General features: G+C 44.5%; 1 protein-coding gene across 1 annotated transcript in view; it reads right to left on the bottom strand.

The window, feature by feature from the left end:
- Window positions 1-25,673, bottom strand: part of PPP1R42 (protein phosphatase 1 regulatory subunit 42) — a 60,355-nt gene that overhangs the window by 10,157 nt on the left and 24,525 nt on the right. The window contains exons 5-8 of the mRNA XM_074985748.1: window positions 25,102-25,219; window positions 22,720-22,851; window positions 12,102-12,270; window positions 4,499-4,501 (exon numbers count right to left, since the gene is read on the bottom strand). Coding sequence (XP_074841849.1) covers window positions 4,499-4,501; window positions 12,102-12,270; window positions 22,720-22,851; window positions 25,102-25,219 — 422 coding nt within the window. The remainder of the gene's footprint in view (window positions 1-4,498; window positions 4,502-12,101; window positions 12,271-22,719; window positions 22,852-25,101; window positions 25,220-25,673) is intronic.

Raw genomic sequence — 25,673 nt, 5'->3', positions numbered from 1 at the left:
TAACGTCATACCATTGCTTCTTGTTCTGCCATCTGTCGCCACAGTTTCTCTCCATCCTCTTTAGAGCACTCCTTCAGGCAGCTGGAGGCTGCTATTAAATTACCCCTCAGTCTTCTCTTCTGTAAACTAAATAGTCCCAAATCCCTCAGCCTCTCCTCATAGGTCATGTGCTCCAGCCCCTTAATCATTTTTGTCACCCTCTGCTGAACTTGCTCCAGCACATCCACATTCTTTTTATACCGGGGGGCCCAAAACTGGGCACAATATTTCAGATGTGGCCTCACCAGTGCCAAATACAGGGAAACAACCACTTCTCTGGATCTGCTCATAATGCTCCTCCTAATGCATCCTAATATGCTGTTAGCCTTCTTGTCTACAAGGGCACACTGTTTCTAGCCTGTTGCTTAGCTAGTCGGTCCCCAGGCTATAACAATGCTCGGGATTCTTCCTTCCCAAGTGCGGGACTCTACACTTCTCCTTGTAAACTGCATCAGATTTCTTTTGGCCCAATCCTGCAATTTATCCAGGTCACTTGGGATCCTATCTCTACCCGCCAATGAATCTACATCTCTCCCTATCTTAGTGTCGTTTGCAAACTTGCTGAGGGTGCAATCCAGTCCCTCATCCAGATTATTAATAAAGATGTTGAACAACACCGGCCCCAGCACCGAGCCTTGGGGAACTCCGCTTGAAACCAACCACCATGCAGATAATGAGTCATTGACCACTACTTGTTGGGCCCGACGATCAAGCAAGCTTTCTATCTATCTTATAGTCTGTGGATCCAATCCATACTTCCTTAAACTATGGGCAAGAATGTTGTGGGCGACTGTATCGAAAGCTTTGCTGAAATCAAGGTATATCACATCCACTGACTTCCCCATGTCCACAGAACCTGTAACCTTGTCATAGAAGCTAATCAGATTGGTCAGGAATGACTTGCTCTTGGTGAATATATGTTGACTACTCATGTTCACTTTTCCCTCTTCAAGTGCTCCAAAATGGATTCCTTGAGGATCCCCTCCATTATTTTCCTAAGGATTGAGGTAAGGCTGACCGGTCTATCGCTCCCTGGATTGTCCTTCTTTCCTTTTTTAAAGATGGGCACTACATTTGCCTTTTTCCAGTAATCCAGGATCTCTCTTGATCTCCCAGAGTCTTCAAAGATGATGGCCAAAGTCTCAGTAATGACATCTGCCAATTCCCTCAGTACCCTGGGGTGCATTAAATGCAGACCTATGGATTTGTGTACATCTTAAGTTTTTTCTAGGTAGCTCTTAACTCATTCTTTCCCCACAGATGGCTGCCCTCCACCTTCCCACACTGGATTGTTTAGCACCGTGGTGTAGGAGCTGTCCTTGTCTGTGAAAACTGAGGCAAAAAAAGCATTGAGTACTTTAGCTTTTCTTACATCATCCATCACTAGGTTACCTCTTTCATTCAGTAATGGCCCCACACCTTCCCTGATAACCCTCTTATTGTTAACATGCCTGTAGAAACCCTTCTTGTTACCCTTCACATCCCTTGCCAGCTGCAGTTCCAATTGTGCTTTCGCTTCCTTGATTACTGCCTGGCATTCTCCAGCTATATATTTATACTCTACCTTAGTCAACTGTCAACATTTCCATTTCTTATACACATCCTTTTTGAATTTAAGCTGACCCAGGATTTCCCTATGAAGCCAAGCTGTTTGCCTATCATATTTGCACTTCTTATTATGCAGCGGGATGCTTTGTTCTTGTGCCTTCAGTAAGACTTCTTTAAAATACTACCAGTTCTCTTGAACTCTTTTCCCCATACACTTTATTTCCCAGGGGATCCTGCCCATCAGTTCTCTCAGGGAGTCGAAGTCTGCTCCTTTGAAATCAAGGGTCTGTATTTTACTGCTCACCTTTCTTCCTTTTGTCAGGATCCTGAAATCTACCATCTCATGGTCGCTACAGCCCAGGTTGCCACCCGCTTCTATTTCTCCTACTAGTTATTCCCTGTTTATGAGCAGCAGGTCAAGTTGTGTACAGCCCCTGGTTGGTTCCCTCAGCACTTGTACCAAGAAGTTATCTCCAACACTCTCCAAAAACTTACTGGATTGTTTGTGTGCTGCTGTATTGGTCTCCCAACAAATGTCCGGATGATTAATGTCTCCCATGAGAAACAGGGCCTGTGATTTGGAAGCTTCTCTTAATTGTCTGAAGAAGTCCTCATCTACCTGATCTGGCGGTCTATAGCAGACATCAGCTACAAAATCACCTCTGTTGTTTCCGCCTCCAAGCTTAGCCCAGAGACATTCAACTGTTTTTTCTCCCTCCTTATACTGGAGCTCTGAGCTATCACACTGCTCCCTCACATAGAGCGCAACTCCTCCTCCTTTTCTCCCGTCTGTCCTTCCTAAACAGTTTATACCCTTCCATTACTGTGCTCCAGTTATGTGACTCATTCCACCAAGTCTCCGTTATGCCAACCACCTCATACTTCTTTCACTGTGCCAGGACCTCTAATTCTTCCTGTTTGTTCCCCAGGCTTCTTGCATTCGTGTATAAGCACCTTAGTGACTGATTGGCCCACTTTCTCCTCTTCACCCAGGAAACCTACTTTATTGTTTCCTACTCCTTCCCCACTTACCTCAGGGCTTGTGTCACCGTTCCCTGATTAACCTAATTTAAAGCCTTCCTTACTAGGTTTGCAAGCCTGCTCGCAAAGATGCTCTTTCATCTTTTGATCTGCTCTGTTGAAAAAGGGCCCCCCAGAGGATCTACATGGCTTTTTTGTCACCAGTTTCTGTTGACAAAATGCATTGTGCATGTAGATGCTCTATGAGTGTTGCCTACAAAACCCCAGTTTTATCTACAAAACTTGCTAGTGTAACCATAGCCTATGTGTTAAGCATTGGAAGAGAAGTAACAATAGTTCTTTTAGATAGAGTTTGATAGAGATTTCTGGAGTCTCATTAAATACGTACTTTATTAGTCACTATTTACACTCTTTGGCTATGTCTACGCTAGCACACTACGTCAAAGTAGCCTATTTCGAAGTTAGGACATCGAAATAGGCTAGTTCGACGTGTATCGTCTACACGTCCTCCAGGGCTGGTGCCATCGACATTCAACGTCGAAGTAGTGATGGGGAACATCGAAAGGAGCCGCCCCAGAAGGAGATGCGGAGCGTCCACACACACAAGCACTCCCCATCGAAATAAGGGGCCAGCAAGGCCCCAAGGCACTCCCTTAAAGGGCCCCTCCTAGACACACTTGCCCTGCACAGCACAAGATCCACAGAGCCGACAACTGGTTGCAGACCCTGTGCATGCTGCACGGACCCCCAGCCGCAGCAGCAGCAACCAGAAGCCCTGGGCTAAGGGCTGCTGCACGCGGTGACCATAGAGCCCCGCAGGGGCTGGACAGAGCGTCTCTCAACCCCTCAGCTGATGGCCGCCATGGAGGACCCCGCTATTTCAAAGTAGCAAGACATGGATTGTCTACACACACCCTACTTCGACGTTGAACGTCAAAGTAGGGTGCTATTCCCATCTTTGGATGGGAATAGCGATTTCGATGTCTCACTGCCTAACATTGATTTCAATGTTGAAATAGCACACGGCGTGTGTAGACGCGATGCTCGCTATTTCGCCGTTGTGCCAGCTACTTCGAAGTAGCCAGCTAGTATAGACGCACCTTTCATGTCTTAAAACACAAGTATACTTTCACAATTACGCAATATTGCAGTTGGGCTCTCACTTCAGTTCATTTTGTTCTTATATCTCACTGATTGACTAATGATACCCTGCCTCCTACATACCCACAAGGGCCTGACTGACAACATTTTAGGAAGTTGGAGGAAAAGGTAGTTGGAAAAGGAAGTCTGGAATATTCCACAAGATTCTACAAAGGTCCAGAACATTGCAGGAGGTTAATGGAAAATAAATCCAAAGACAGAACTTCAAGAATTCTCTACTCCCTTCTGTCGCAACAAAAACAGCACCTCAAGCTCAGTGTCCTTCAAATCCAGCATCCTCAGAAGTTGCCTGGGTCACTTACCCCTAAACCCTGACCTGAGACTTCCAACTGGTAAGTACCCAGCTCCTGCGTTGGAGGTGGGCAACCGAAGTGAAAACTTTCTAACCTGATGAATGAGGCAGCTGAAGTGCTCAAAACACAAATCTCTCCTTCTAATCTGTATACTATGGCAGAGAGACAGAATATGATGAGTACAACCTTTGTCTGCTGTTTTTGGACCTTTCTCTACCATCCTACTAGCTGTAGTAAGATGGAAGGCCTAACCCCAGACATCACAGTCCTGGTGTGAGGCCTAAGGCCAAGCAACAATGGACAAAGCATGGCTCAAAGCAAAGCTAAGCTGTGAGCAAGAGGCAGGCCTCTGGTAACAGAACATGGCAAATACAGGGCTGAGAGTACAAAACACACATTGGTAATTGGCCCAGGACAGAACAATAATTGGTTGAAATCACGAGGTCTCATCAGCTCATTAAAAAAGGCCTTGATACCTACTCCTTGCAGATACAGACTCAGGTTCAGGAAAGGGTCTAAAATGAGAGCATGATGGATAGCGACGATCTAACCAAACCACAAGGTACGGGGAGATGGATGGTATCTAAGTAGCGTTAGGAGGTGGAAACCTGACAACATCAGAGGATGGTAACATGATACATCAGCAGTGAGGTGTGCTTTGTTTGTACCTGTATATAATGTGATGTCTTCGGGGGTGGGGGGGCACTGGAATTTCCACTGTTTGTGTCAGTCCCTTGCAGCAGATACATATGTACAGGGTATCAGTACAGTATACTATACCTAAGAACTGTTATTTGTACGTTGGTTGGCAATAAATCCCAGCTGGCTGCCTTCAATCCTCACGTGGTTTGTGGTTTTTGGGAAGCCTCGGCTGCGGTCAGTGGGCCTGCTTCATACATGCACACATGCACTCACTTACATGCACAAGCAGCCTTCTGGTTATCATCAATGGAGCTAAAGACCCATGAGTACACAACAGCAGTAGATCTGCCAAACTACACTGGTGACCCCGACATGACTACCCCAACTACACTAGACTGTTACCTGAGTGGTAGGGTGGGGTTGTGTTACTGTTGAAATTCCAGGCAGGAGAAAATTCATCTCTTATTTTACTTTTCTTATTTATTTTTTAATTATTTCTTTTGCACTGGATTCTCCCACCCTGCCTGTAGCAACAGAAAGCAGAACAAAACTGAGGTGGTATCTGGAAGATGGAGGCTACTCCCTCATCAGCCACCCAATCAGCTTTGATTCTGCTTTCTCAACCACAGACAATGATCCTACACTGAGGATATGTATCCTTAGCTTTGTGAGAGAATTCTTACTTGAATATTTGTAAAGTGTTATGAGATCCTTATATGGAAGGACCTATGTAAGACCAAATTATTACAGTAGTGGTACAGTAAGGCAATCAGGGATGGCATATTGATTGAGCATGTGTGTTAGATAACCACCATCACTTAGATTAATAAAAGCTCTGTCTACAGTCCTAATTGTTGAAAATATTAAATATCGATGATCTGACTGTAGTTCATTCATTACAGCCCTCTTTATAGGAATCTCAAAGATTTGTAGATTGCTTCTAAGAACATTAGTTAAATAAATGGTGTTAATTAATATTTACCAATAAAGTAAATACTGATATTTTGTTTCAGTAGAGTGCTGAAGATGAAATTCTGCCCCCCCTGAAGTTTATAGGAATCCTCATACTGAAGTCAAGATGGCTGGGATTTCACTGTAATTTACTAAATTACTGTGAATTTTCATAAACTGAAGTTGTTTCACAGCTGCATGTTCTAACATATAAATTGTCTATTTATTATCGTAAAGAAAACAGCTTAACTAAATACTATTTCGCTATCAACCCTTACTTTCAAGGAGTATTTGCACTTTACAACTGGTTTTCTGTTTATCATATGCTCTTATAATAACCAACATAATTTCTACTTCAAGGTACTGATTAAATTTAATATGAGTCACAGAATCATACTTTTGAACTGCACTGTCATGGTGAAGATTCATGATATCCTTGATTTTGTTCCTGCTAATATAGTATATTTTATGAGATAAAATTGAATTTATATCAATTTTGTAACCCTGGAAGTTATACATTTGATTTTTGACTATCCTCACCTCCCCACGTGGTCCTTACAAAGTCCATTTATTGCTGCCACACTCAACTGGCAAACATCATCTGCTGCAGTAGTGCATTATGGGAACCTATTCCACAGTTCCCTCATCTCTGTAGCAGTCTGAGTATGCTCACTGGTCTTTGACATCATCTTTCCACATTGCATTTTCCTCATTCCCCACTCATGTTGAGCAAACATTTCCCGGTGGAATGAAGGAAAAGTAGGGCATCAAAAGAGATGGCAAAAAAATTTGCAGAAATGTCTTCTGTAACTGAATTCTCAACTGGCCATTCATTGAGTGTCCCCACCCCCACCATGACTGCATCCGATCCCTGAAAATAATAGAGGGACCCTGAAAAGCTTGAAGAAAGAGATGATAGGAAAGTTTTTGAAAAAAGAGAGTTGCTGAGGGCAGGGTCTTGGGCTTTCCTGTGGGGAGAGGGAGGTAGGTTACCTAATATCTGCACACCTGGAGAGCAGCAGCCAGAGCGGAGCACTGAGGGGCATTGTGGGTTACACATGGGACACCTCTGGAGGTTAATAAACTCAATTTTAAGACATGGCAGTTCCACACTGCCCTTTAATCGAACTTTTGAATTCGAGCTTGATGTTGTACCTGTCAGTTACCAATGATATTGTAATAGCAATATAAGTGCTCCCTAAATCGAGCTAATGGTATTTACAGTAAAGACAGTTATGTGGTAATATCGAGCTAACTGCCTTAAATTCAAATTTATCTCATAGTGTAGATGCAGCCTTAGTCTCTGGATCTGGGTCTACAATATGAGGTTCTGTCAATATAAGTCACTGTAGACAGAGTTTCGCCAACAGAACCTCTGTCTACAGAACAAGTCCACACCTAATAGGGGCTCCCCCATCAATGCCTTCTGTTGACACAGAGCAGCTAGACTGCCCAGCCTTCTGTCAACTGAACAGCCAATCAGAAGTTCTGCAAACAGGGCAGCCCGTTGAACTGGAAGCCCTCTCTGTTGACAGAGGGCTCCTGGGAGCATCTGCACTATTTTTATGTCTACAGAGAAACTATGCCTCACATTTTCAAGACATAACTCTGCTGGAAAAAAGGTTGTGTTCTGTTGACATATTCTTGACAGAATGCATTTGTGGTGTGGATGCTCCCTAGTTTTGTTGCCAGAAAGCCTCTTCTGTAGACAAAAATTTGTAGTGTAGACACAGCTTAATTGGTTGATAAAGAAACCTCATTCATCTTTTTAAAACGTATATTTCAGCTTCTCAACACATGAAGGATAATATTTAAAAGGAACAATTGCTTTCAGATTATAACTTAATAAAACTGCCTATTAGTTCTCCTTTCCTTATCAACAAACCCTAAACTGTTTAATGCTTCAAAAGACAAGTCACTTGCTAAAAAAATGTAAAGAGATGATATTTTGAATTACTTGATATTATGTTTTGTAAATTACATTATATTTGGAAACCCTTCTAAGCAGCTCAGCATAATAAAATTATAAACCAAACTGTGAAAAAACTGAAATATTCATTTGGAAAGGTATTGAATACGCTATTTGGTTTAAAGTGCTTCTTTATTATTAAAAACTAGATTTACCTGGCATTGCTTGGGTCCTTCATTAAAATAACTTTTGTTTTTCAGAAAATAAAATCAAAAGGTATATGCTTCATTTAAATCATTGCTCTGGGGTGGGGCCGGGAATGAGGGATTCAGGCTCATTCGGGAAGCAGGCTGCCCCAGGGAGAGAGGACTGCCCCAGACCTCTCTTACTGAAGCAGTCTGGGGCCAGGGGAGAAGCATTTCTCCATGGCTACTGCAACTTCAGTGGGCACAGGCAGGGGCGGGGTTCATGTCTCTGAGCTGGGACAGGTTCAGGTTAGTCTGCTGCCTGCTCTCCCTAGTCAGAGTGAGGGAATGCAGCAAACTGTGTACTTTCACCTGGCTCCCTGATGAAGGGGAATAACCAGCAATGTCCCTGTACAAACTGCAGAGGGAGGGAGCTTCCTAAAGGGAGCCTGGGAGTGGGAGGCTCAGGGCTGAGGCAGTCCTGGATGGGGGAAAGTGCACCCCTAGCCAGCCCCTTTTACCTGCCTGATGATTCTCTCTCTTTTCTGTATGGTTTTACAAGAAGAAATCCCATACCGGGCACATCCTATTTTCGTGGCACAACCAAACCCTTACCTTGCTTTAAGTTATGATAAGGGGAAGTTGTATACCAAACCTTTGGTCCTAGTTCTGAATGTTTTTGAGGAGTTCTTGAACAGACAAACTCTCGTAAATATACAGTAGATTTCATCATTCTGTTAATATTCATCTCAGTGTAAAGTTTTCCCATTTTTAGAATCATCTACTGTTAAATAATGAGAATGAATTACTGAATTCAGTTTCATCATAGGAAAAATCCTAGATGGTCTCAAAAATGCTGGGTCTATCTTCTGATGATTGTGTCTTCTGCAGCAGTGCAGTGGAGTTCTGTATAGGTTACTTAGTAACTATGCTCAACTTTGGCTTAAAATCAGTTCCAAATTTCAAGAGTTGGCTCTGTATGTTAATATTTGTGGATTTAAACAGCCACCAAACCATTTATATATTGCAAAGAGGGAAGGGGCTTTACAGACTATTAAGGATATCTCTTAGGAAAGAATGACTGAACTTTCAACAAGTGTTTGGGCCTCATTCACAATTCTGATTAAGAGAAAAAGATGGCAGTACTACATTCTAGGCGGACTACAGAAGATTACAGTAAATCACTTTATAACAAATAGATGACAGTCTGGACTCTGCAGCAGATTCAATGTGGTTTTCCATACTGAGTCTTGAAGTGATGTTTTTGGTCTGTGTAAAGTATCAGCCACATTTAAGAAAGTAATGGAGAGCATACTGTGTGGCATGCCACTCTCTGGTACATATTGAAATCTTTGAGCAGGAATTGATACTATTACAAATAGTCCGTGGAAAGCTTAAGGATGTCAGTGGGAATCTAAATAAAGGAGCTGTTTTCAAAAAAATAGCTAATTTTCCATTGGAAGCACAATCTGTGAGGCGAGAACTTCCACTGACAAAAAAAGAAAACAGACTGTAAAAGCTAGTCAAATGTCCAGACTTGCATAAATGTGCAAAGTTTTGTATGGTTCCTATTACAAAAAGTTTATTTGTGGATTTACCAATCTTCCAATTGCATACATTTGGTGAAAAAGGAGAAAACAATATTCCTGAAAAAAGGGAAAAGATTTCAGTGGGTTAACAGAGCGTGATTTCTATTTCCAGTGTGGACTGTACCTGTTTTAGCCTATTGAAGTTTCATCCCCTTATTCATATTCGATATAGTTGCTTACAGTTTGAGAGACAGTAACGATATAAGAACATTGGATGTGATTGGTGGCTTTTTACAGTCAAAATTTAAGTTCTTTGTAGAGACAGTATAGCACCACCCAAAAAGAACTACTGACTGTGCTTAAGGCTTAACAAAAATGTTGCCACTATTTGTATGGGAGAAAAATCTGTGGTCAAGACAGACCATCTATCCCTGTAATTACTCTTTAGATTTCAGAATCCTAAGGGACAAATTGCCACATGGTTGGAAAAATGTCAGTTATGATCTCAGAATTACACACAGGCCTGGGAAAAGCATAGTAATACTCACCCTTGTCCTTGCCTTGTTGAGAGGCTAATTACAAACACTGCTGTAAGCAAGAGATGAAAGAATTTTTTGCTCAAGGGAACAAGCATGCTCAGGAAGAAATGGCTGTCTCCTCTCTTCTGGTAATTTACAGAAGGACAAATATTCCTGGTTTAGCCACTGGAACAGTGGATGCCAAATTCAAGAATAGACTTCTGAACAGTTAAATAATTTCCAAAAGGAGGATACTGGCATCAGAGTTATGTGATTGAAAAGTCATTTGGCAAAGGTAGCCACACTGGAATGTAGTATTTCCACAGTAAAATCTTTCTGCTCACAGTAGGAAGGCTTAGAGTTTGAAGATGAAATATTGTACAGGAGATTAGAAAAAACAGTAGTACCAGATACACTGAAAAAGAAGGTTCTGATGTCTCAGGATAGTAGAATTGCTGGACATTTAGAGGTTGCAAAAACCACAGTCAAGCTAAAAGAAAATTTATAATGGATAAAATGCAGGCAGGACATAGAAAACTAACACAAGAAATTTGATGTGTGTGTTGCAGAGAAGAGTCCCCCTACAACAGGGGGAAGCCCCTTTTCAGCAGAATCTTGTGTGGGCACCAAGAGAACACACTGCTGTCAATCCACATGGGCCTCTGCCTGAGACAGAGTCAGGCGCTCAATATTATAACTATGTACTATTTCACAAAATGGCCTGAAGTTTACCCAATAAAGAAACAAGATGCTGTGACAGTAGCAGAGGTTTTTGTCAATGAATTTTTCCTCAGCTTTGGGATCCTGGGTGACTTATACATAGGTCATGGGAGAAATTTTGAATCCAAAGTGTTTCAGTAGGGGTTCTGTAATTCCGTGGCTCTACAAAACTCACACAGTCCCATGTATACGCACAATCTGATGTTTGGGAACTCAAAGTTACCCATTAGAGAATAATAGCTACATAGATTTTTTTGTGAGAGAGAAAGTGCACTGTTCATGGGTTTTTTGTTTTTAAACTTCACTCCTAAGTGATCTTATCAGGAAAAAGGTAATTATTTAACAGCTGTGTGACAATTTCATTTTTGTGCCAAACTAGAATGATCTATTGTCCCATGAAGGGAAAAAATTAAAACTATGTGACATGTAATATCTCTTCATTCACTATTTAACCTCATCACATTTAAATATGACATCTATTTTTAGTGGTAATAACTAATCAAGAGAAAAATGATTGATGAAATGGGAAGTTGCAAATGATAATGAATGGGACAATGTTAAATGCCACAAAATCAAATTCCCAAATTTGTGTTAGTTAAATTTTGATGGGTTTTAAATCTGGAATGAAACACTATGGTTATGTCTATACTTGCCCTCTTGGTAATCAGGCTGATGGGAGATTACTAATGAAGTGCTGAAATGCACATGCAGCACTTCATTAGGCAAATTCTCCTCCGCGGCAGCTTCGAAGTGTCAAACTTCAAAGTGCCCGCAGGCAGCGTAGCCATGGCCACTTCAAAGTGCCCGTGCTACTTCGAAGTGCCTTTACTCCCCAAAATTTTGTTTTAAAATGTTTGTAGAGTGCCTAGACATAAACATATCTCTGTATAATTTAAAAAAATACAAATACTACCAAAACACAAATTATGACCCCCCAGCCTGAAAAAAGCTTATTTATGTGAGCAAGTTTTATTGCTCCAAAGAATTCCTCTGAAATTAGCAGGACTGCTCATGTAAATAAGGAATAGATATGTGAGTAAAGATTGTAAGACTGGGCCATATGAGCTAAAGTCAAACTTGTTTTACAATTTTAAAAAAAGCTATGAAAAACAGGTTAAGAAAGTCTTTTTGATTATTCCAAGGGTCTAGTTTGGTATCTTGCACCATCAACATATATAATAGTACAACGTACTGCAATATATAAATTAGGAGTAATCTACAGTGATGAGCCAAAATGATTGTTTCGCCCTTTCAGTGTAAGTATGCAACACCATATTTATATTTAACTATATAGTTAGCAGCACACATGTTCCAAAGAGTTAAACTCTGTACTGAAATACTTTTGTGAGGTAGTACCCTACAAATAAAATATGTCTGACATTTCACTCACCATTACTTATTTCTGCTTTGCATTTTTACTGGGATTTACAGCTAGTAATTAAAATCTATCATCTCTTTCAAAAAAAAAAAGAGGAGAGAGAGAGAGAGAAACTATTTGATATAAAAGAATTCAAACTGAGTTAGGCTTAATTCTGTCCTCAGACACACTTAGTTCCAACTACTTCAGTGAGAGCCATAAAAGTGTGCATAGCAGAATGTGGACCCAGGATCTTTAGGGAACCTACCTGAATCTTCTGCTAACATTAATATTACTTCGTTTTGGGGGTCTTTGCAGAGGTTCTCCTCTGTTATGTGGAAACCTATGTAGTTCAGATAAAATAAGAAATTTTGGTTTTCTTTTTTCAGAAGGATTATAATAAACTGGGAAAATTGGATGGCCTGTTCCAAAGTCATCTGCAGAATACAAAGAATTAAGTATTTATTTAATATTTCATGTCAAAGTATGACTACATCTTGCTAGTTATTATATGGCTTACACATTTTAGTATTTTTCTTTTGTACAAATAATAAAACCAAGCTTTGAAGAAAAACTTGATAAATACTGAAAATGGAAAAGAGCATATGGAAAGCATTGTCTATGGAAAATACCAGAAACACATGTATGTTATATGATAAAATAATTAAATAATAATGTTTTTTGGAAAAGTCAGGAGACTCCCTCTTTTGGCACGGTATTGTAGCCTTAGCTAATAACAATATGTATTCGTACCGTAAATACTAAAGGTTGCAAAATTGTTAATGCAAGCACAAAACCTAATCTTCTGTATTTTAACATTAGTAACAATGAAAAACACTAATACGTCTTGCTTGCACCTCAAAACACTTACTTTGACTTCCACAGAAATGCAGTCACCACTAGATGGAAAAGAGCATCTATTCAACAGCATATTGAGAATTTGCCCAACAGTTTAGGACACAGCATGACAGAATAATTTTACCCAATTCAGACTGTAGAAAGAATAAAAGTAGACAGAATGTAATTACCCAAATTGGATTTTTCCAGGATGTCAAGGTAAAACCTTTTGTTTTGGAGAAAGCACGGTGAGATTTCTGATTAGCACAAGGTGGCTGGTACTTAGACTTTTAGTGCCTCTTCCAATAGACAACACCTCCAATTGCATAATGCCTCCTAACATCAAAACTATTTCAGAAGAAAAGGCAGTGAATGAAGGCCATATCTACACTAGCAATACAATAGTTGTACCAATGCAGCTGTGCCATAAGATCACTCTCATAGCAACTCCATGCCAATGGAAGAGCAATCTCCTGTTGACATAATCGCCTCAAATAGTGATAGTGTCTATGTCAGCAGGAGAAGTTCTACCACTGACATGGTAAAAACCAACTCAGTGAATGGTGTTATCTGTCAGCAAGAGGTGCTCTCTTGCTGACATTGTGCTGTGCACAATACCACTTTTTCCAGGGAAAGTTATGTTGCTTGTGTATATCTTGACTTTAGTAAGGCTTTTACTAATGTCTTGCGTGGGCTTCTCATAAGCTACCTAGGAAATACAAGCTAGATGGAGCTATTAAAAGGTGAATAAACTGGTTGGAAAACCATTCCCAGAGAGTAGTTATCTGGTTTACAGACATGCTGGAGTGACAAAATGAGTGGAATCCTGGTAAAGGGACCAGTTCTGAGTCTGGTTCTGTTAAATACCTTCATAAGTGATTTAAATAATGGTATAGAAAGTGCGCTTATAAATTCTGTGGACAATAGCAAGCTGGGAAAGGTTGCAAATACTTTGGAGGATAGGATTAAAATTTAAAATGCTCTGGACAAACTAGAGAACTGCTCAGAAGTAAATGGGATGAAATTCAGTAAGGACACATGCAAAATACTTCACTTAGGAAGGAACAAATCAGTTGTACGCATGCAAAAATGGGAAATGATTGCCTATAAAGGAGTAGTGTGGAAAGGTGTTTGGGTGTCATAATAGTTCACAAGCTAAACATGAGTCAAAAGAGTGACGCTGTTACAAAAAAAGCAAACTTCATTCTGGGATGTATTAGCAGGAGTGTTGTATATAAGACATGAGAAGTAATTCGTCTGCTCTGCTCTGTGCTGATAGGCCTCAGCTGAATGAGTGTATCCAGTTCTGGGTACCACATTTCAGGGAAAATGGGGACAAATTGGAAAAAGTCTGGAGAAGAGCAACAAAAATGAATAAAAGTCTAGAAAACATAACCTATGAGGGAAGACTTTAAAAACTGGGCTTTTATAGTCAGTAAGAGAGAAGACTGAAATGTCTTTTTAAAGATAATTTTAAAGTTCATAAAAATTGTTCTCTTCAGCTTCTGAGGACAGGACAAGAAATAGTGGTTGCAGATTGCAGCAAGGTTAAATGTGAGGAAAAACACAATATGAGAATGGTTAAGCACTGGAATAAATTGCTTAGGGAGGTTGTGAAATCTCCATCATTGTAGAGTTTTAAGATCTGGTAAGACAAACATCTGTCAGGTATATTCTAGATCTGGGTGAGCAAATGTTTTACGATGGGACCCTCTTTTCATCCCTGCAATTAGCACCCCCCACATACAACTTGTCTAATGTAATCCAAAATGATGGAAATTGCAGTTATGTTCATATCAAAAAATCCCTTTTGGCAAGCATAAGAAACTAACTATGTATAATATACAAACTTTATTAATTGGTACATAAATGTGACACACATACCTAAAAACAGTAACATATTTCAACATTTTTAGTGAGATGGATGAGCCTGAGACTCAGCAGACAATTGTGCTGCGCTCACCCTTTCAAAATTTCACACACCCCCAGGGGCCTTCTCCCCACTATGTGCACCCTTGTTCTAGATCAAAGTTGAGCGAACTTTTTACTTCAGGCTCCACTTTTCATCCTTGCAATTAGCAGGGGCCCCCCCTACAATGGCTCTGGAAGCAAGCAATGGTCAAGCATTGCACTGTGCCCACCCTTATGAAATTTCATGTGCTCCAAAGGGGAGTGCATGCCCCCCTTTGCACACTCCTGCTCTAGGTAATATTAATCCTGCCATGAGTGCAAAGGACTGGACTAGAAAGCTTCTTGAGGTTCCTTCCAGTACTATGAGTCTAAGTAGCTACTGGAGAATTTCCATTAGTTCATTTATGTACAAATGTTTATTTACAAGCTATTTGAGCCATCTGAATATCAATGACTAAGTTTAAAATCTTGCAAGAACAGTTTCTTTCACAAGATTTCTTATATAGCAGTACTTCCTGCATCCAGTGTGCCTGGAATTATTGTGAAAACAGACTTCATAATTTCAGTTGTTTGTTTATCTTACAGTCCTTCTTGAAATTGAGAAAAGCAGAAGCAACCAAAGATGAACATTTAAAGTTATTTTTTTAACTTTGAAAAAAGTTTAATTCAGGCTTGTCTGATTTCTATCCCTAAATTCTTTTGCCAGGTGTTTTCTTATTTTATTTGCCTATTTAGACTATAAACTCCCTGGGGGATGAACAGCATCCTTTTGTTTGTTTGTATACTGCCAAGATAAATTATTATAATAAATAAAAACCAAGTGATAATACTAAATATGAACTAATTTGCCCACTCTCATATCAAGTTATATTGTAAAAGCTAAATTCTACCCTTATGAACTGCATTGCAAATCTAAGGTCACCAAGTTACTGCATTGATTGTGAGAGTATGTATCCCAAAGTGTTGGGCAAGCATTTTTCTACATGTGATAACCACCTTTACAAAATGAACATCAATATTCACTGACACAAGATCAAAATCTATTTGCCTATCCTTACTTTGATGCTGACAAGTTTGAAACAGAAGTGAGCCAGAACAAAAAACTGAGTATCTAGATCCTCCTGTAATATTGGGAAAGTCCAGATCAAAGAAGCTGAGGGGCTCCTTGACAGCCAGGTTCAGGAAACATAAGTACCCTAGACAGCAAGTATCTGCCCATCAGGAAATCAGAGATACAGGTCACAGAGGAGGATTGGCAGTTTGTAACTATCAGAGTCAAGAGGACTTTGAAACAGTCTACATGGTTGAAGACAGACAAGGATGGGCAGGTTGTGGCCACCAGAGGGAAGCAGACCAAGACAAATTACACAAAGCGGAAGTTTCCAACAGATGCCAGCTCCTCAATTTGGAAACTGTGGAAGAAATCTCTCTCGAGATCTAGCTGGTTATAAAGGAACAGAGACATGCACAGGACTCATCAGTGAATGGAAGTTCAGCCCAACTTGTAAGAAAACCAAGCTTCCCCACAAAGATTTCTCCAACCAGCCAATGAGGACTGACAATCTTTCTTGGGAATAATATTTTGCAAGGGTCAGACAGACAACAGGACAATGTACTGCCTCCTCCCACATCCATAACACTAGATGTTGCTCTAAACTGGACAGACTTTTGAAGCTGATAGAAAGAAATCCACTGGTGATAGGTCATAAGAGCAGTAATGAATCATGGGATGTCTTGCAGGGATCTTGGAAGCGTGCTGAACGACGTCCAAGTGGTCTTTTCTGAGATCACTCCTGGCACACAACCAAAGGAAGGCATGAGAGGAGATTCTGAAAGTGTAACACTGGCTAGAAAAGTAGTGTGCATGGACGATTTGGCTCTGTGGAACATCGGTCCATCTTCTATAGGCTAGGTCTACACTAGAGCAATCTGTTGACATACGTTACTGTTGGAAGATCTCTTCCGAGAAAACATCTGTCAACAGATTGTGGCCAGACTGCAAAGTGGATCAAAAAAGCGATCCACTCTTTTGACAAGAGAGAAGCCAGACTGCCCAGCTGCTCTCTCGACAGAACGGTCCCCAGTACTGCATAGTCAAGGTTGCATGGTCAGCAATCCCTTCCGGGAGTACCAGCAAGACGTGCCTTTAAAGGGACCCTCCCCCCACCCACAGCGCCTGTTCCTTGCCCATGCTGAGGCTTGCCTACCTCCACGAGGGACAACACAGCTGCTACAGCAGGGCTCACACTTTCTGAGAGAGACACAGCACCTTCCAGATAGCCATAGTGCCAGAGCAGCCCCTGTGCTGGCCCCACATATACAGGTGCCTCAGCTTCTGCTGAACCTCCTCACAGCCGTCCTCCTCCTCCTCCCCAGGGAGGATAACCCAGACACCACCTTTGAGGAGGAAGCTCTTGCTGCTGCACTGGCCCACTTGCGCTCCCCCCGGCCCCCCAGGTGCTCAGGCACAGCACCAGTTCTGACTAGTATTATTGGCTTGTCATGGGGCAGTGGGACAACCAGCAGTGGCTCCAGAACATCTGCATGTGGAAGGCCACGTTCCTGGAACTCTGTGCCCAGCTCACTCCTGCCCTCCGGAGACAGGACACCCAGCTGCAGCCCACCATCCCTGTGGAGAAGTGGGTCGCTATCATCCTGTGGAAGCTCACCACTCCCGACAGCTACTGCTCAGTGGGAAACCAGTTGGGCATGGGGAAGCCCACTGTATGGACCCTCCTCCTGCAAGCAAGGTACTCTCGGGCTGCAGGCCCTGCACAGACAGAGGGGTGTGTGTCCCACCCAAGGGGGGAACTTGGGAAGCGGGGTTGGGGTGTGAGGGTTGGTGGGGGAAGCTCCATCCCTTGGGGACTGTGCTGTCCCACCCTCACACAGCTCTGCTGCTGGGTGGAGGGTGGCCTCACAGGAGGGGAGGCATCCAGAGAGCTTGGGGGGAAGGGATGGGAGAGGTCAGAGAAGCCCCAGGGCCGAGGGACTCCCTCCCTCAGTCCCTAACATATGTTTGGTCCTCTCCCCACTGCACTTTGTGGTGGTCATCAACACCATCCTGCTGCGGTGGGTTGTCCATCTGGCAGACATGGACGTGGTTCTGACAGGATTCTCCACCATGAAGTTCCCCAATAGCTTTAGGTCAGTCATTAGGACCCACATCTCCATCCATGCCACAGACCGCAGTGTGGCCAAGTTCATCAACTGAAAGGGATATTTCTCTATCATGCTGCAGGCCCTGGCTGACCACCGGGACCAGTTCTTTGTCATGCACGCTGGGTGGTCAAGCTGGGCACACAACATGCAGGTGTTCTGCAGCTCCAGCCTGTGCTGGAGGATGGAGGCGGGCAGCTTCATCCCCTGATGGGAGGTGGCCATTGGGGATGTGTACATGCCACTGTGCATTGTCGGGGACGCTGCCTACCCCCTCATGTCCTGGCTTATAAAGCCCTACACCAGGCAGTTGAACCTGAGCCAAGAACTGTTTAATGTACAACTCAACCAGGCCTGGGTGCAGGCCCAGTGCACCTTTGGCTGCCTGAAGGCACACTTCAGGTGCATCCTCACCCGCCTGGATGTGGGGGAGCACAATGTCCCCCATACTGTGGCAGCATGTTGTGCTCTCCACAACACTGTGGGGGAGGCCTTCCTTCCGGGGTGGGGGGCGGATGCCAGCCATGGCTATGAGCAGCCAGGTGCGGCTCCGATCCACTAAGTCCATAGGAGCAGGCTGCGGATCTTCCATGGCCCCCAATAACCCTTTCCAGGGCACCCCCAGCAGGGTCCTCCGGTCCACATCCCTAACCCATTCCCATCATGACCCCTCCCTTTGCCCCCTCGCTCCTCCCCTCCCCCTCCCCAAGAAAGAGGGATGTGGGAATGGTGAGCAAAGAACATCTTTACTTCAACCAAGATAAACGATTTGAAAATAAATGTTGCAATATAAAATATTTACTATTGGAACAATATACAGTGACAGAGGCTTGGGACGGGGAATCATTCCTTGGGGTGCGGGGGCGCAAACCTGTAGGGGAACGGGATCCTGAGTGGTGTTGGCCTTGGGATCCATTCTCACCACAATTTCAGGGTCCCTGTTGGGAATGAGTTGTGGCTGGGAGCAGGGGGAGATACAGAGGCAGTGGGGCTGTGGCAGGGTCAGGCTTAGCAGGGGGAGTCGGGGAGCCTGAGGAGCCAGGGGGGCTGCCATCGCCATCACCCACTGAAGTAGGTCCAGCATGTCCTGTGGGATGGCTGGCAGGGCAGTAAGGGCGGGAGGTCAAGGACAGGAGGAGCGGCAGCGGCAGGGGGAGCTGGGCTGGCAGCCGCAGATGGCTGGGTTAAACAGGTCCCACCAGACGTCAGTGGCAGTGTCAAAGTGGGACATCAGTTGGCCCCAGGCCCACGAATGCCGTTCCTGGTCCTGGGCCTGCCACTCCCGGTTGTCCTGCAGCCGCTGCTCGAGGAAGTCAGTCAGACTCCAGAGGACAGCAGTGTGGGTCCTCTGGAGGTCATCTGCTGAGCAACGTCCCCTCCAGCCACAGGCCCATCTTCTTGCTGGTGAGGTGCCAGCTTGCCCTGGTGCCCCTTGGGGCTTGCTCACTCCAGTGCCAGGGTAGGGATGGCTGGCCCTGGTGGGGAGGTGGAGCTGGCTTGGCCCTTGCTCAGAGGGGGTCCACCGGTAAGGAAGACAAGAGGGGAGACAGTGAGTCATTCACAGAACACAGCCCTTAAGGCCTTGCTCCCCACTGTGAACAGCAACCAACACGCCCTACCTCAAGGGATAGTGATGCACAAATATATGTGGGCTGCACTGCAGGCCCTGCTGCATGGGGACTGCACAGTGCCTCTGGAACCAGGCTGATGATGTGACGTGTGCTCCCCCCGCCTCCCAATGGGGTAGCACCCAAGTGGGGTGTCCTGCCACAGAGAGGTCCGCGCAGGGCTGGCAGGTGAGCCAAGCACAGCCTAGCCCTCCCTCCCCCCCCGACATATGTGGCTCATAGTGTTGTCTGCAGAAGCAGGTGCAGACTTTTGTCTGTAGGCATACACACATGCCAGGAGCTGCACTCCTGGGTGTGTCTGGGCTCAGGCTGGTGCCTATGTGGCTGGCCTGCTTCCAACCATGGCAGAGGTGGCAGGCCCCCTCCCTTGGGGTCTGAGGCTTGTCTGGCCTCCTGTGAGGCTGGTACCTATGCCCAGGGACTGCCTGTTGGGTCTGGGTGGGATATGCTTCCTTGCACATGGTTTCACGTGCTGGGACCGCAGTCAAGATCTTGCCTGAGCCAGCCTGGTAAGGCTCGCCGCATGCCCTGTCTGCGCCCACCCCCATGCCCTGGGGTGTGAGACGTGTGGGGTACTTACCGGTGGGACCCACAAAGAGCTCTGGGGACATCCTGGATGTGGTCTGCCCCGAGATGGCCTGAGTCCAGGGCGATACCCAGGGTGCTGCCATTGGCCTCATGTTTGCCTCCAGCTCCTGTGGGGTTTACGTCCCGGGGTGGTCCTGGTCGTCCTCCTTGGGTTGTGGCTGTGAGGGACAGGGGGCCTCCTCTGTGCTGCCCACAGATGCAGACAGGGGAGAGGTGTCATCGACCCCAGGACCTCATGCAGCTCCTTGTAATACAGGCAGGTGGTCAGTCCTGCCCCTGATCTGTGCCTTGAGTCATGGGCTGGATATACCCCTGGTGCAGTTCCTTGACTTTTACCTGCACCTACCCCATGGTGCAGGAGTGGTGGCCATGTGCTGCAAGGGTGGTGGCCAGTTGTGTGTTGGTGGGTGCATTCCTCCTCTTGGCTGAGGGGTTGAGGAGGTTCCATCCCTCACCCCACATGTCGAGGAGGTCCTGGATCTCTGGCCCAGTCCAGGAGGGGGCCTGATGTTTGTGTCTCTGAGTGGCTCCAGGGACCCCTCAGCCTACTCCCTGGAAGCACTAAGGAGCCACCAGGGGCCTCGCTTTCTGCCATCTCACACCCAGCTGGGTTGTCAGGAGTGGCTCCGAGGGCATGGGGATAGGGAGCATGCTGCTGGGCTGCTTCCATGCTCTCAGCTTCCTGCTACAGCATTTCCAAGGCTCCCTGCGCCTTTAAGAATGGCTGGAGGCAGGGACCACAGAAGTCTGCTTGCTGTGGATAGGGCATCCCTCAGGGCAGCTGCATGGCACCCTGGAGGCCTTTTCTGCCAAAAGGCGGCCCCCTGGAACATCCAGCCTGACTTTCTGTCAACAGAGATCTGTTGAGAGAGGTATTCTGCCTCATGGCAAAGCAGCAAAATATTGCTGAGGGAGGACTAGCTCAGAGGTTTGAGCCCTAGTCTATTAACCCTGGGTTGTGAGCTCAATCCCTGAGGGGGGTATTTAGAGATGTGGAGCAAATGGGGGGGGGAAGGAGGGTGTTTAACCCTCCCACAAGGGCAGGGGACTAGACCGGCTGACCTCTAAAGGCCCCTTCCAGTTCTATGTGATGTGGATGCTCCACAGGTTTTGCCAACAAAACTTTCTAGTGGAGACATAGCCACAAAGACGGCCAGCTGTGCATTTTGGAGGGCTTCCACCTCAGTAAAAACAGCCTCAATCTTCTCAAGGACAGGTTGGCTAGACTGGCCAGGAGGGAGTTAAACATTTTAAAAAAAAAGGGGGGGAGGGTAAAAAGAGAGAGGATAGGAGCACTCTGCACAAACCTGAGATGTTGAGAACAAAATTAAATCAAGGAACCAAAAGACACAAAAAGAAGAAATTATTTGATTGTCCACACGCCAGTGTTAGGAACCTGACTAACAAACAAATGGAACTGGAATTTTTATGAGTACAAATTTGATCTGATTGGTATTACTGCAACCTGGCTGGACAATTTCCATGACTGGAATGTTAAAGTCAATGGTCATAACCTATTTAGGAAGGAGTGTGTGGACAAAAGGCAGGTAAAATGGCACTCTGTATCAAAAATGGCTTTACCCATTTCCAAGTTACCAATAATATAGAAGAACATGATCTTGAAAGCTGCTGGATCAACATCCTAACAGATAAAGCAAAATATGGGATGTCAGTTGACCACCATTCCTAATACTCTGGTATCCACAGCTCTAAAGGAAGTTGATAAATTGGAGCAGGTGCAGAGAAAAGCTACAAGACTAACTGAAGAATTAGAAAGCATGCCTCAGTGACAGAACACAAGAAACTTAATCTAGTTACTTTAACAAAAAGAATGTTTAGGAGTGACTTGATTGCAGTCTATAAAGTACCTACATGGGGAACAAATATTTAATAGTGGGCTCTCCAATCTAGCTCAGAAAGATATAACACAATCCAATGGCAGGATGCTGAAGCTAGACAAATTCAGACTGGAAATAAGGTATAGATTTTAAACAATGAGAATAATTAACTATTGAAACAACAAATCAAGGGTCAGGGATGATTCTCCGTCACTGATACTGTTTAAATCATGGTTGGATTTTTTAAATATGCTGTATTCATTATTTTGGGGAAGGTCTGTGGCCTGAGTGACACAGGTCATACTAGTGAATCACAAAGGCTGTGTCTGCCCTAGAAAGTTCTCTCAAAAGATTTTTCGAAAGAAGAGGGCTCTTTCAAAAGATCCCATGGAGTGTTTACACACAAAAAGCGTTCTTTCAAAATTAAATCAAAAGAATGCGGTGTTCCTTTCAAAAGCACTCTTCCACTTCTTTTTCAGGAATAAGGCCTTCTTCTGAAAGCTTCTTTCAAAAGAACACGTGTAGATGCTCTGCAGGGCCCTTCTTTCAAAAGAGCAGTCCTCATGGCACCTGATTTTTTGATCCCTGGCTGGTTCTTTTAAAAGAGTAGGGGCTGTGTGGATGCTCTCTTTTAAAAGAGCAGATCACTCTTTTGTTCTGCTTTTTTGTGTGTGGATACACTCTTTTAAATGAAGTTCTTGTGGAAGAGGTCTTCTGGAAGGGCTTCTTTCTAAAGAGCTCTGTAGTGTAGATGTAGCCAAAGTGTCACTTCCAACCTTGGAATCTATGAATCTATTAATCAGATTTGAACCATCCATCTCGGTCCAATCTCCAGCCTCAAGTTTGCTTCCAACATCTTTGCTGTCAGGAAAGATTTTAGGACTATTATAATGTTGTACATGGAAAAATTGATTAGTTTGCTTACGGAAATGTGGATAAGTTGCATGCTCATTTGTCATGTGCTCTTCCGTGCTTTTCTTCTTGGAGGCTTTGGATTCTTTCCAACTCATTAGGAATTGCCTTTCCATTTCTTTTATTTCTTTCCCATCAAGGGATTCTGAGGAAAAAGGAAAACACTCACACACTTTTCACAATAAAGTTAGCCAACTAAAAAGTTAAACCATTAAATGTCTTATGTACACTGATATAGTTGCTTTCACTAAAAATTGTTTGCATTTTAGTTTACTTAAAAAGAGATCAAATGATAGATTATCTTAAAAATTATTCTGAAAGAGAGTGGCATGCACAACATGGCAGTTTTCAAATGCAAGGGAAAGAGAATATCAATTATTTTTATGGTTCGCAACTAGCATGTTTGCAGTCCAAACTAAGATGTGATCTTGAGGGTGCAGGGGTCAAAAAAGAGAGCATATATTGATGCAATGCACATATATTCATATGACAAAGTGACCATCTGCCCTGTTTTGGCCAGGACCCTCCCGACTTTTAAAAACCAATTGTCCCGTATTTGCCGCTCCAGCGCTCCCCCTGCTGGGCACCTGCGGTCACTGCAGCTGCACCAGTGTGGCAGGACACTGATGGGCAGGCTGAAGGCAGCAGGTGGCGATGTCAGGCAGGGTTAGCGGTGTACACACACACGCGCGCGCGCCAGTCAGAGGCAACACAGCCTGTTAGGCTTGGGGGGGGTGTCACCCCTCCACATGTGCACCCTAAAGCAGCCCCTTCAGACTGTGGGGCTGAAGCCCCGATTCCTGGCACCTCCCTGCCCCCCCCACTGAAGCTGAGAGCTGCAGAATGCCCATGTTGGTGACCCATAGTCTGAGGACAGGAACTGAGGGCTGAAGCCCGGATTCTTTGTGTGCCCACACCCACAGGCTGAAGACCTGCTCTGCAACGCATCTTTCCTCCCCACTGCGCAGGCTGGGCTCCATCCCCACCATGCTCCTCCCCCAAGGCTGAAGCCTTGATCCCTGCCGTTTCCACCTCTCCTGCCAATGAAGCAAGGAACTGCGAGAGTCGGGACTGAATCCCCTGACCCCTGTTGACCCGTGTGCCCCCATCCCCAAAACTTAATTAAAAGTGCAGTGCAGGCCCAGGGACAGACCGAGTCCTCCTCTCTCCCTGCCTCTGCCCAGCTCCCAACCCCCTTTTCTCACATAGCCAGTTAAGAGTTGCAGGGATGGGAGACCCGGCTCCCTATGTGGCAGAGCCCTCAGAGAGCAGAAGTTGCAAGGGAACTGGCACACAGCCCCTAGTTACCTTGTCCCTGTCCCCTGCTCACATACAATCTCTAGCTATGCCTGCCTGCATACAGCACCTAGCTGTCCCCTGCCTGCACCCTGAGCTACCCCCTGCTGGCAAACAGCCCCTCGCTATCTCTTGCCTGCATCCTGAGTGACCCTCCATGCACCCTGAGTTGTTTTCAAACTTTTTGAGCTGAGCCCTCCCCAGACACACCACAGCTAAGCCAGGCTGGGTGGCTGCTGGTGTGAATGGGGTGGAGGTGGTGCTGCTTCCCTGGTCCTGACATATGGAGCTGGCTGGGGCTTGCTGGGCCCTGGCCCAAAACACAAGTCATACTGCACCTGTACCTGAACCCCCCCACACTGCAGCCCAGACTTTCATGGGTCCCACTTCCCTGCTGGGACCTGGAACTTTTAAAGCAGTTGAGAACAGGGCCACTCACAGGTCCAGAGAGGTCTGGACCACTCCCAACTTTTGAAGGCTCTCATCATAATACATACATAAAAAAACCCCCACAAAAACAAAATAAGTTTCCAAAAGAAAGTCAGATGGTCAAATGGTGCTTTGTCCCCCACCACCTCCACTCCCAAATGGCCCTGGTTAGAGGAGGGTACTGTATAGTGCTGATTTATTGCCATTGAACTTGCTTGAATTTGGGCAGTTTTACCAGGTGTCCTATGTTCATCATTGCTCATATATGGTCAATCTATCATATGTGCATAAAAAAGTACGCACTTGCAATCAAAATCTGCCAGCTTTATTCCTCAAGTAGTCCCCATTGACCTCTTGAGGCCACCCGTTGATGTAAGAAAGCATGGTGTCTGCGGGGCCGGCAGGGGATCGGGGGGTGGGGTGAGGTGTCAGGCTGCAGGGGGCTGGAGACGTGGGGAGGGAGTAAGTCTTGTATTAGCGGGTGGAGTTCACTCATTGAGTGAACTAGGGGAGGTAAGTGTGTCCCTTGTTTAAGTGAGTACTTGTAAATGAATTACTCGTTTAACAAGGGATGAGTGTACTTGGTTTCATTTGAGTTACACTGCAATGCAAAGATAGTTAATGTGCCAACTATTTTTAAATAGAAAGTGTTTCAACCATACTTTTTTACCTAGAGTTTTTGACTGTATAATAAGCCTGTCCCTGTATTTTGGTTTGCGACAAACAGGATTCCCTTTAAGATCCATTCTGCGCAGCTTGGTCCATTTGTTCAAAATAAACTCCAAATCCTGCAAGTAACAGAAGAAAAGAGAGAAAAGAAACCAAAACTGTTGCTTTATCTTGAGACTTCCGATGACAGAGTTCAGTAATCTTGTTGGTTGTTCACTGAATATAGTCTTCTTTTGGACATATGTGTATAAAATTAAGTATGTGTGTGTTTGAAGGACTGGGACTTTGTATGACAGCTTCTGAATGCAGCACAGTGTTTTACATAATAGAAAAAAGAGGGCAGTGACAGAAACATTTACAATCAAACACAATGTGAGTGATGGCAAGCTGACATGCCAACCATAGTTGGTTGGCTTGGATTCTTTATTTCTGACATCCACTTCTAGAGTCAGGTTTTCACATCCCAAGACAATTTAGGGCTTGCCTGTACTTACCAGAAGATCAACGTGCTGGTGTTGATTCCAGCATTCGATTTTGTGCATCTGATCTCTCTGACTGTTGACCTCTGTACTC

Source organism: Carettochelys insculpta, chromosome 2 (genome assembly GCF_033958435.1).
Source record: "Carettochelys insculpta isolate YL-2023 chromosome 2, ASM3395843v1, whole genome shotgun sequence".
Classification (NCBI taxonomy): Eukaryota; Metazoa; Chordata; order Testudines; family Carettochelyidae; genus Carettochelys; species Carettochelys insculpta.
The sequence above is the reverse complement of the archived record's forward strand: the minus strand, read 5'-3'. Positions and strand labels throughout refer to the sequence as shown.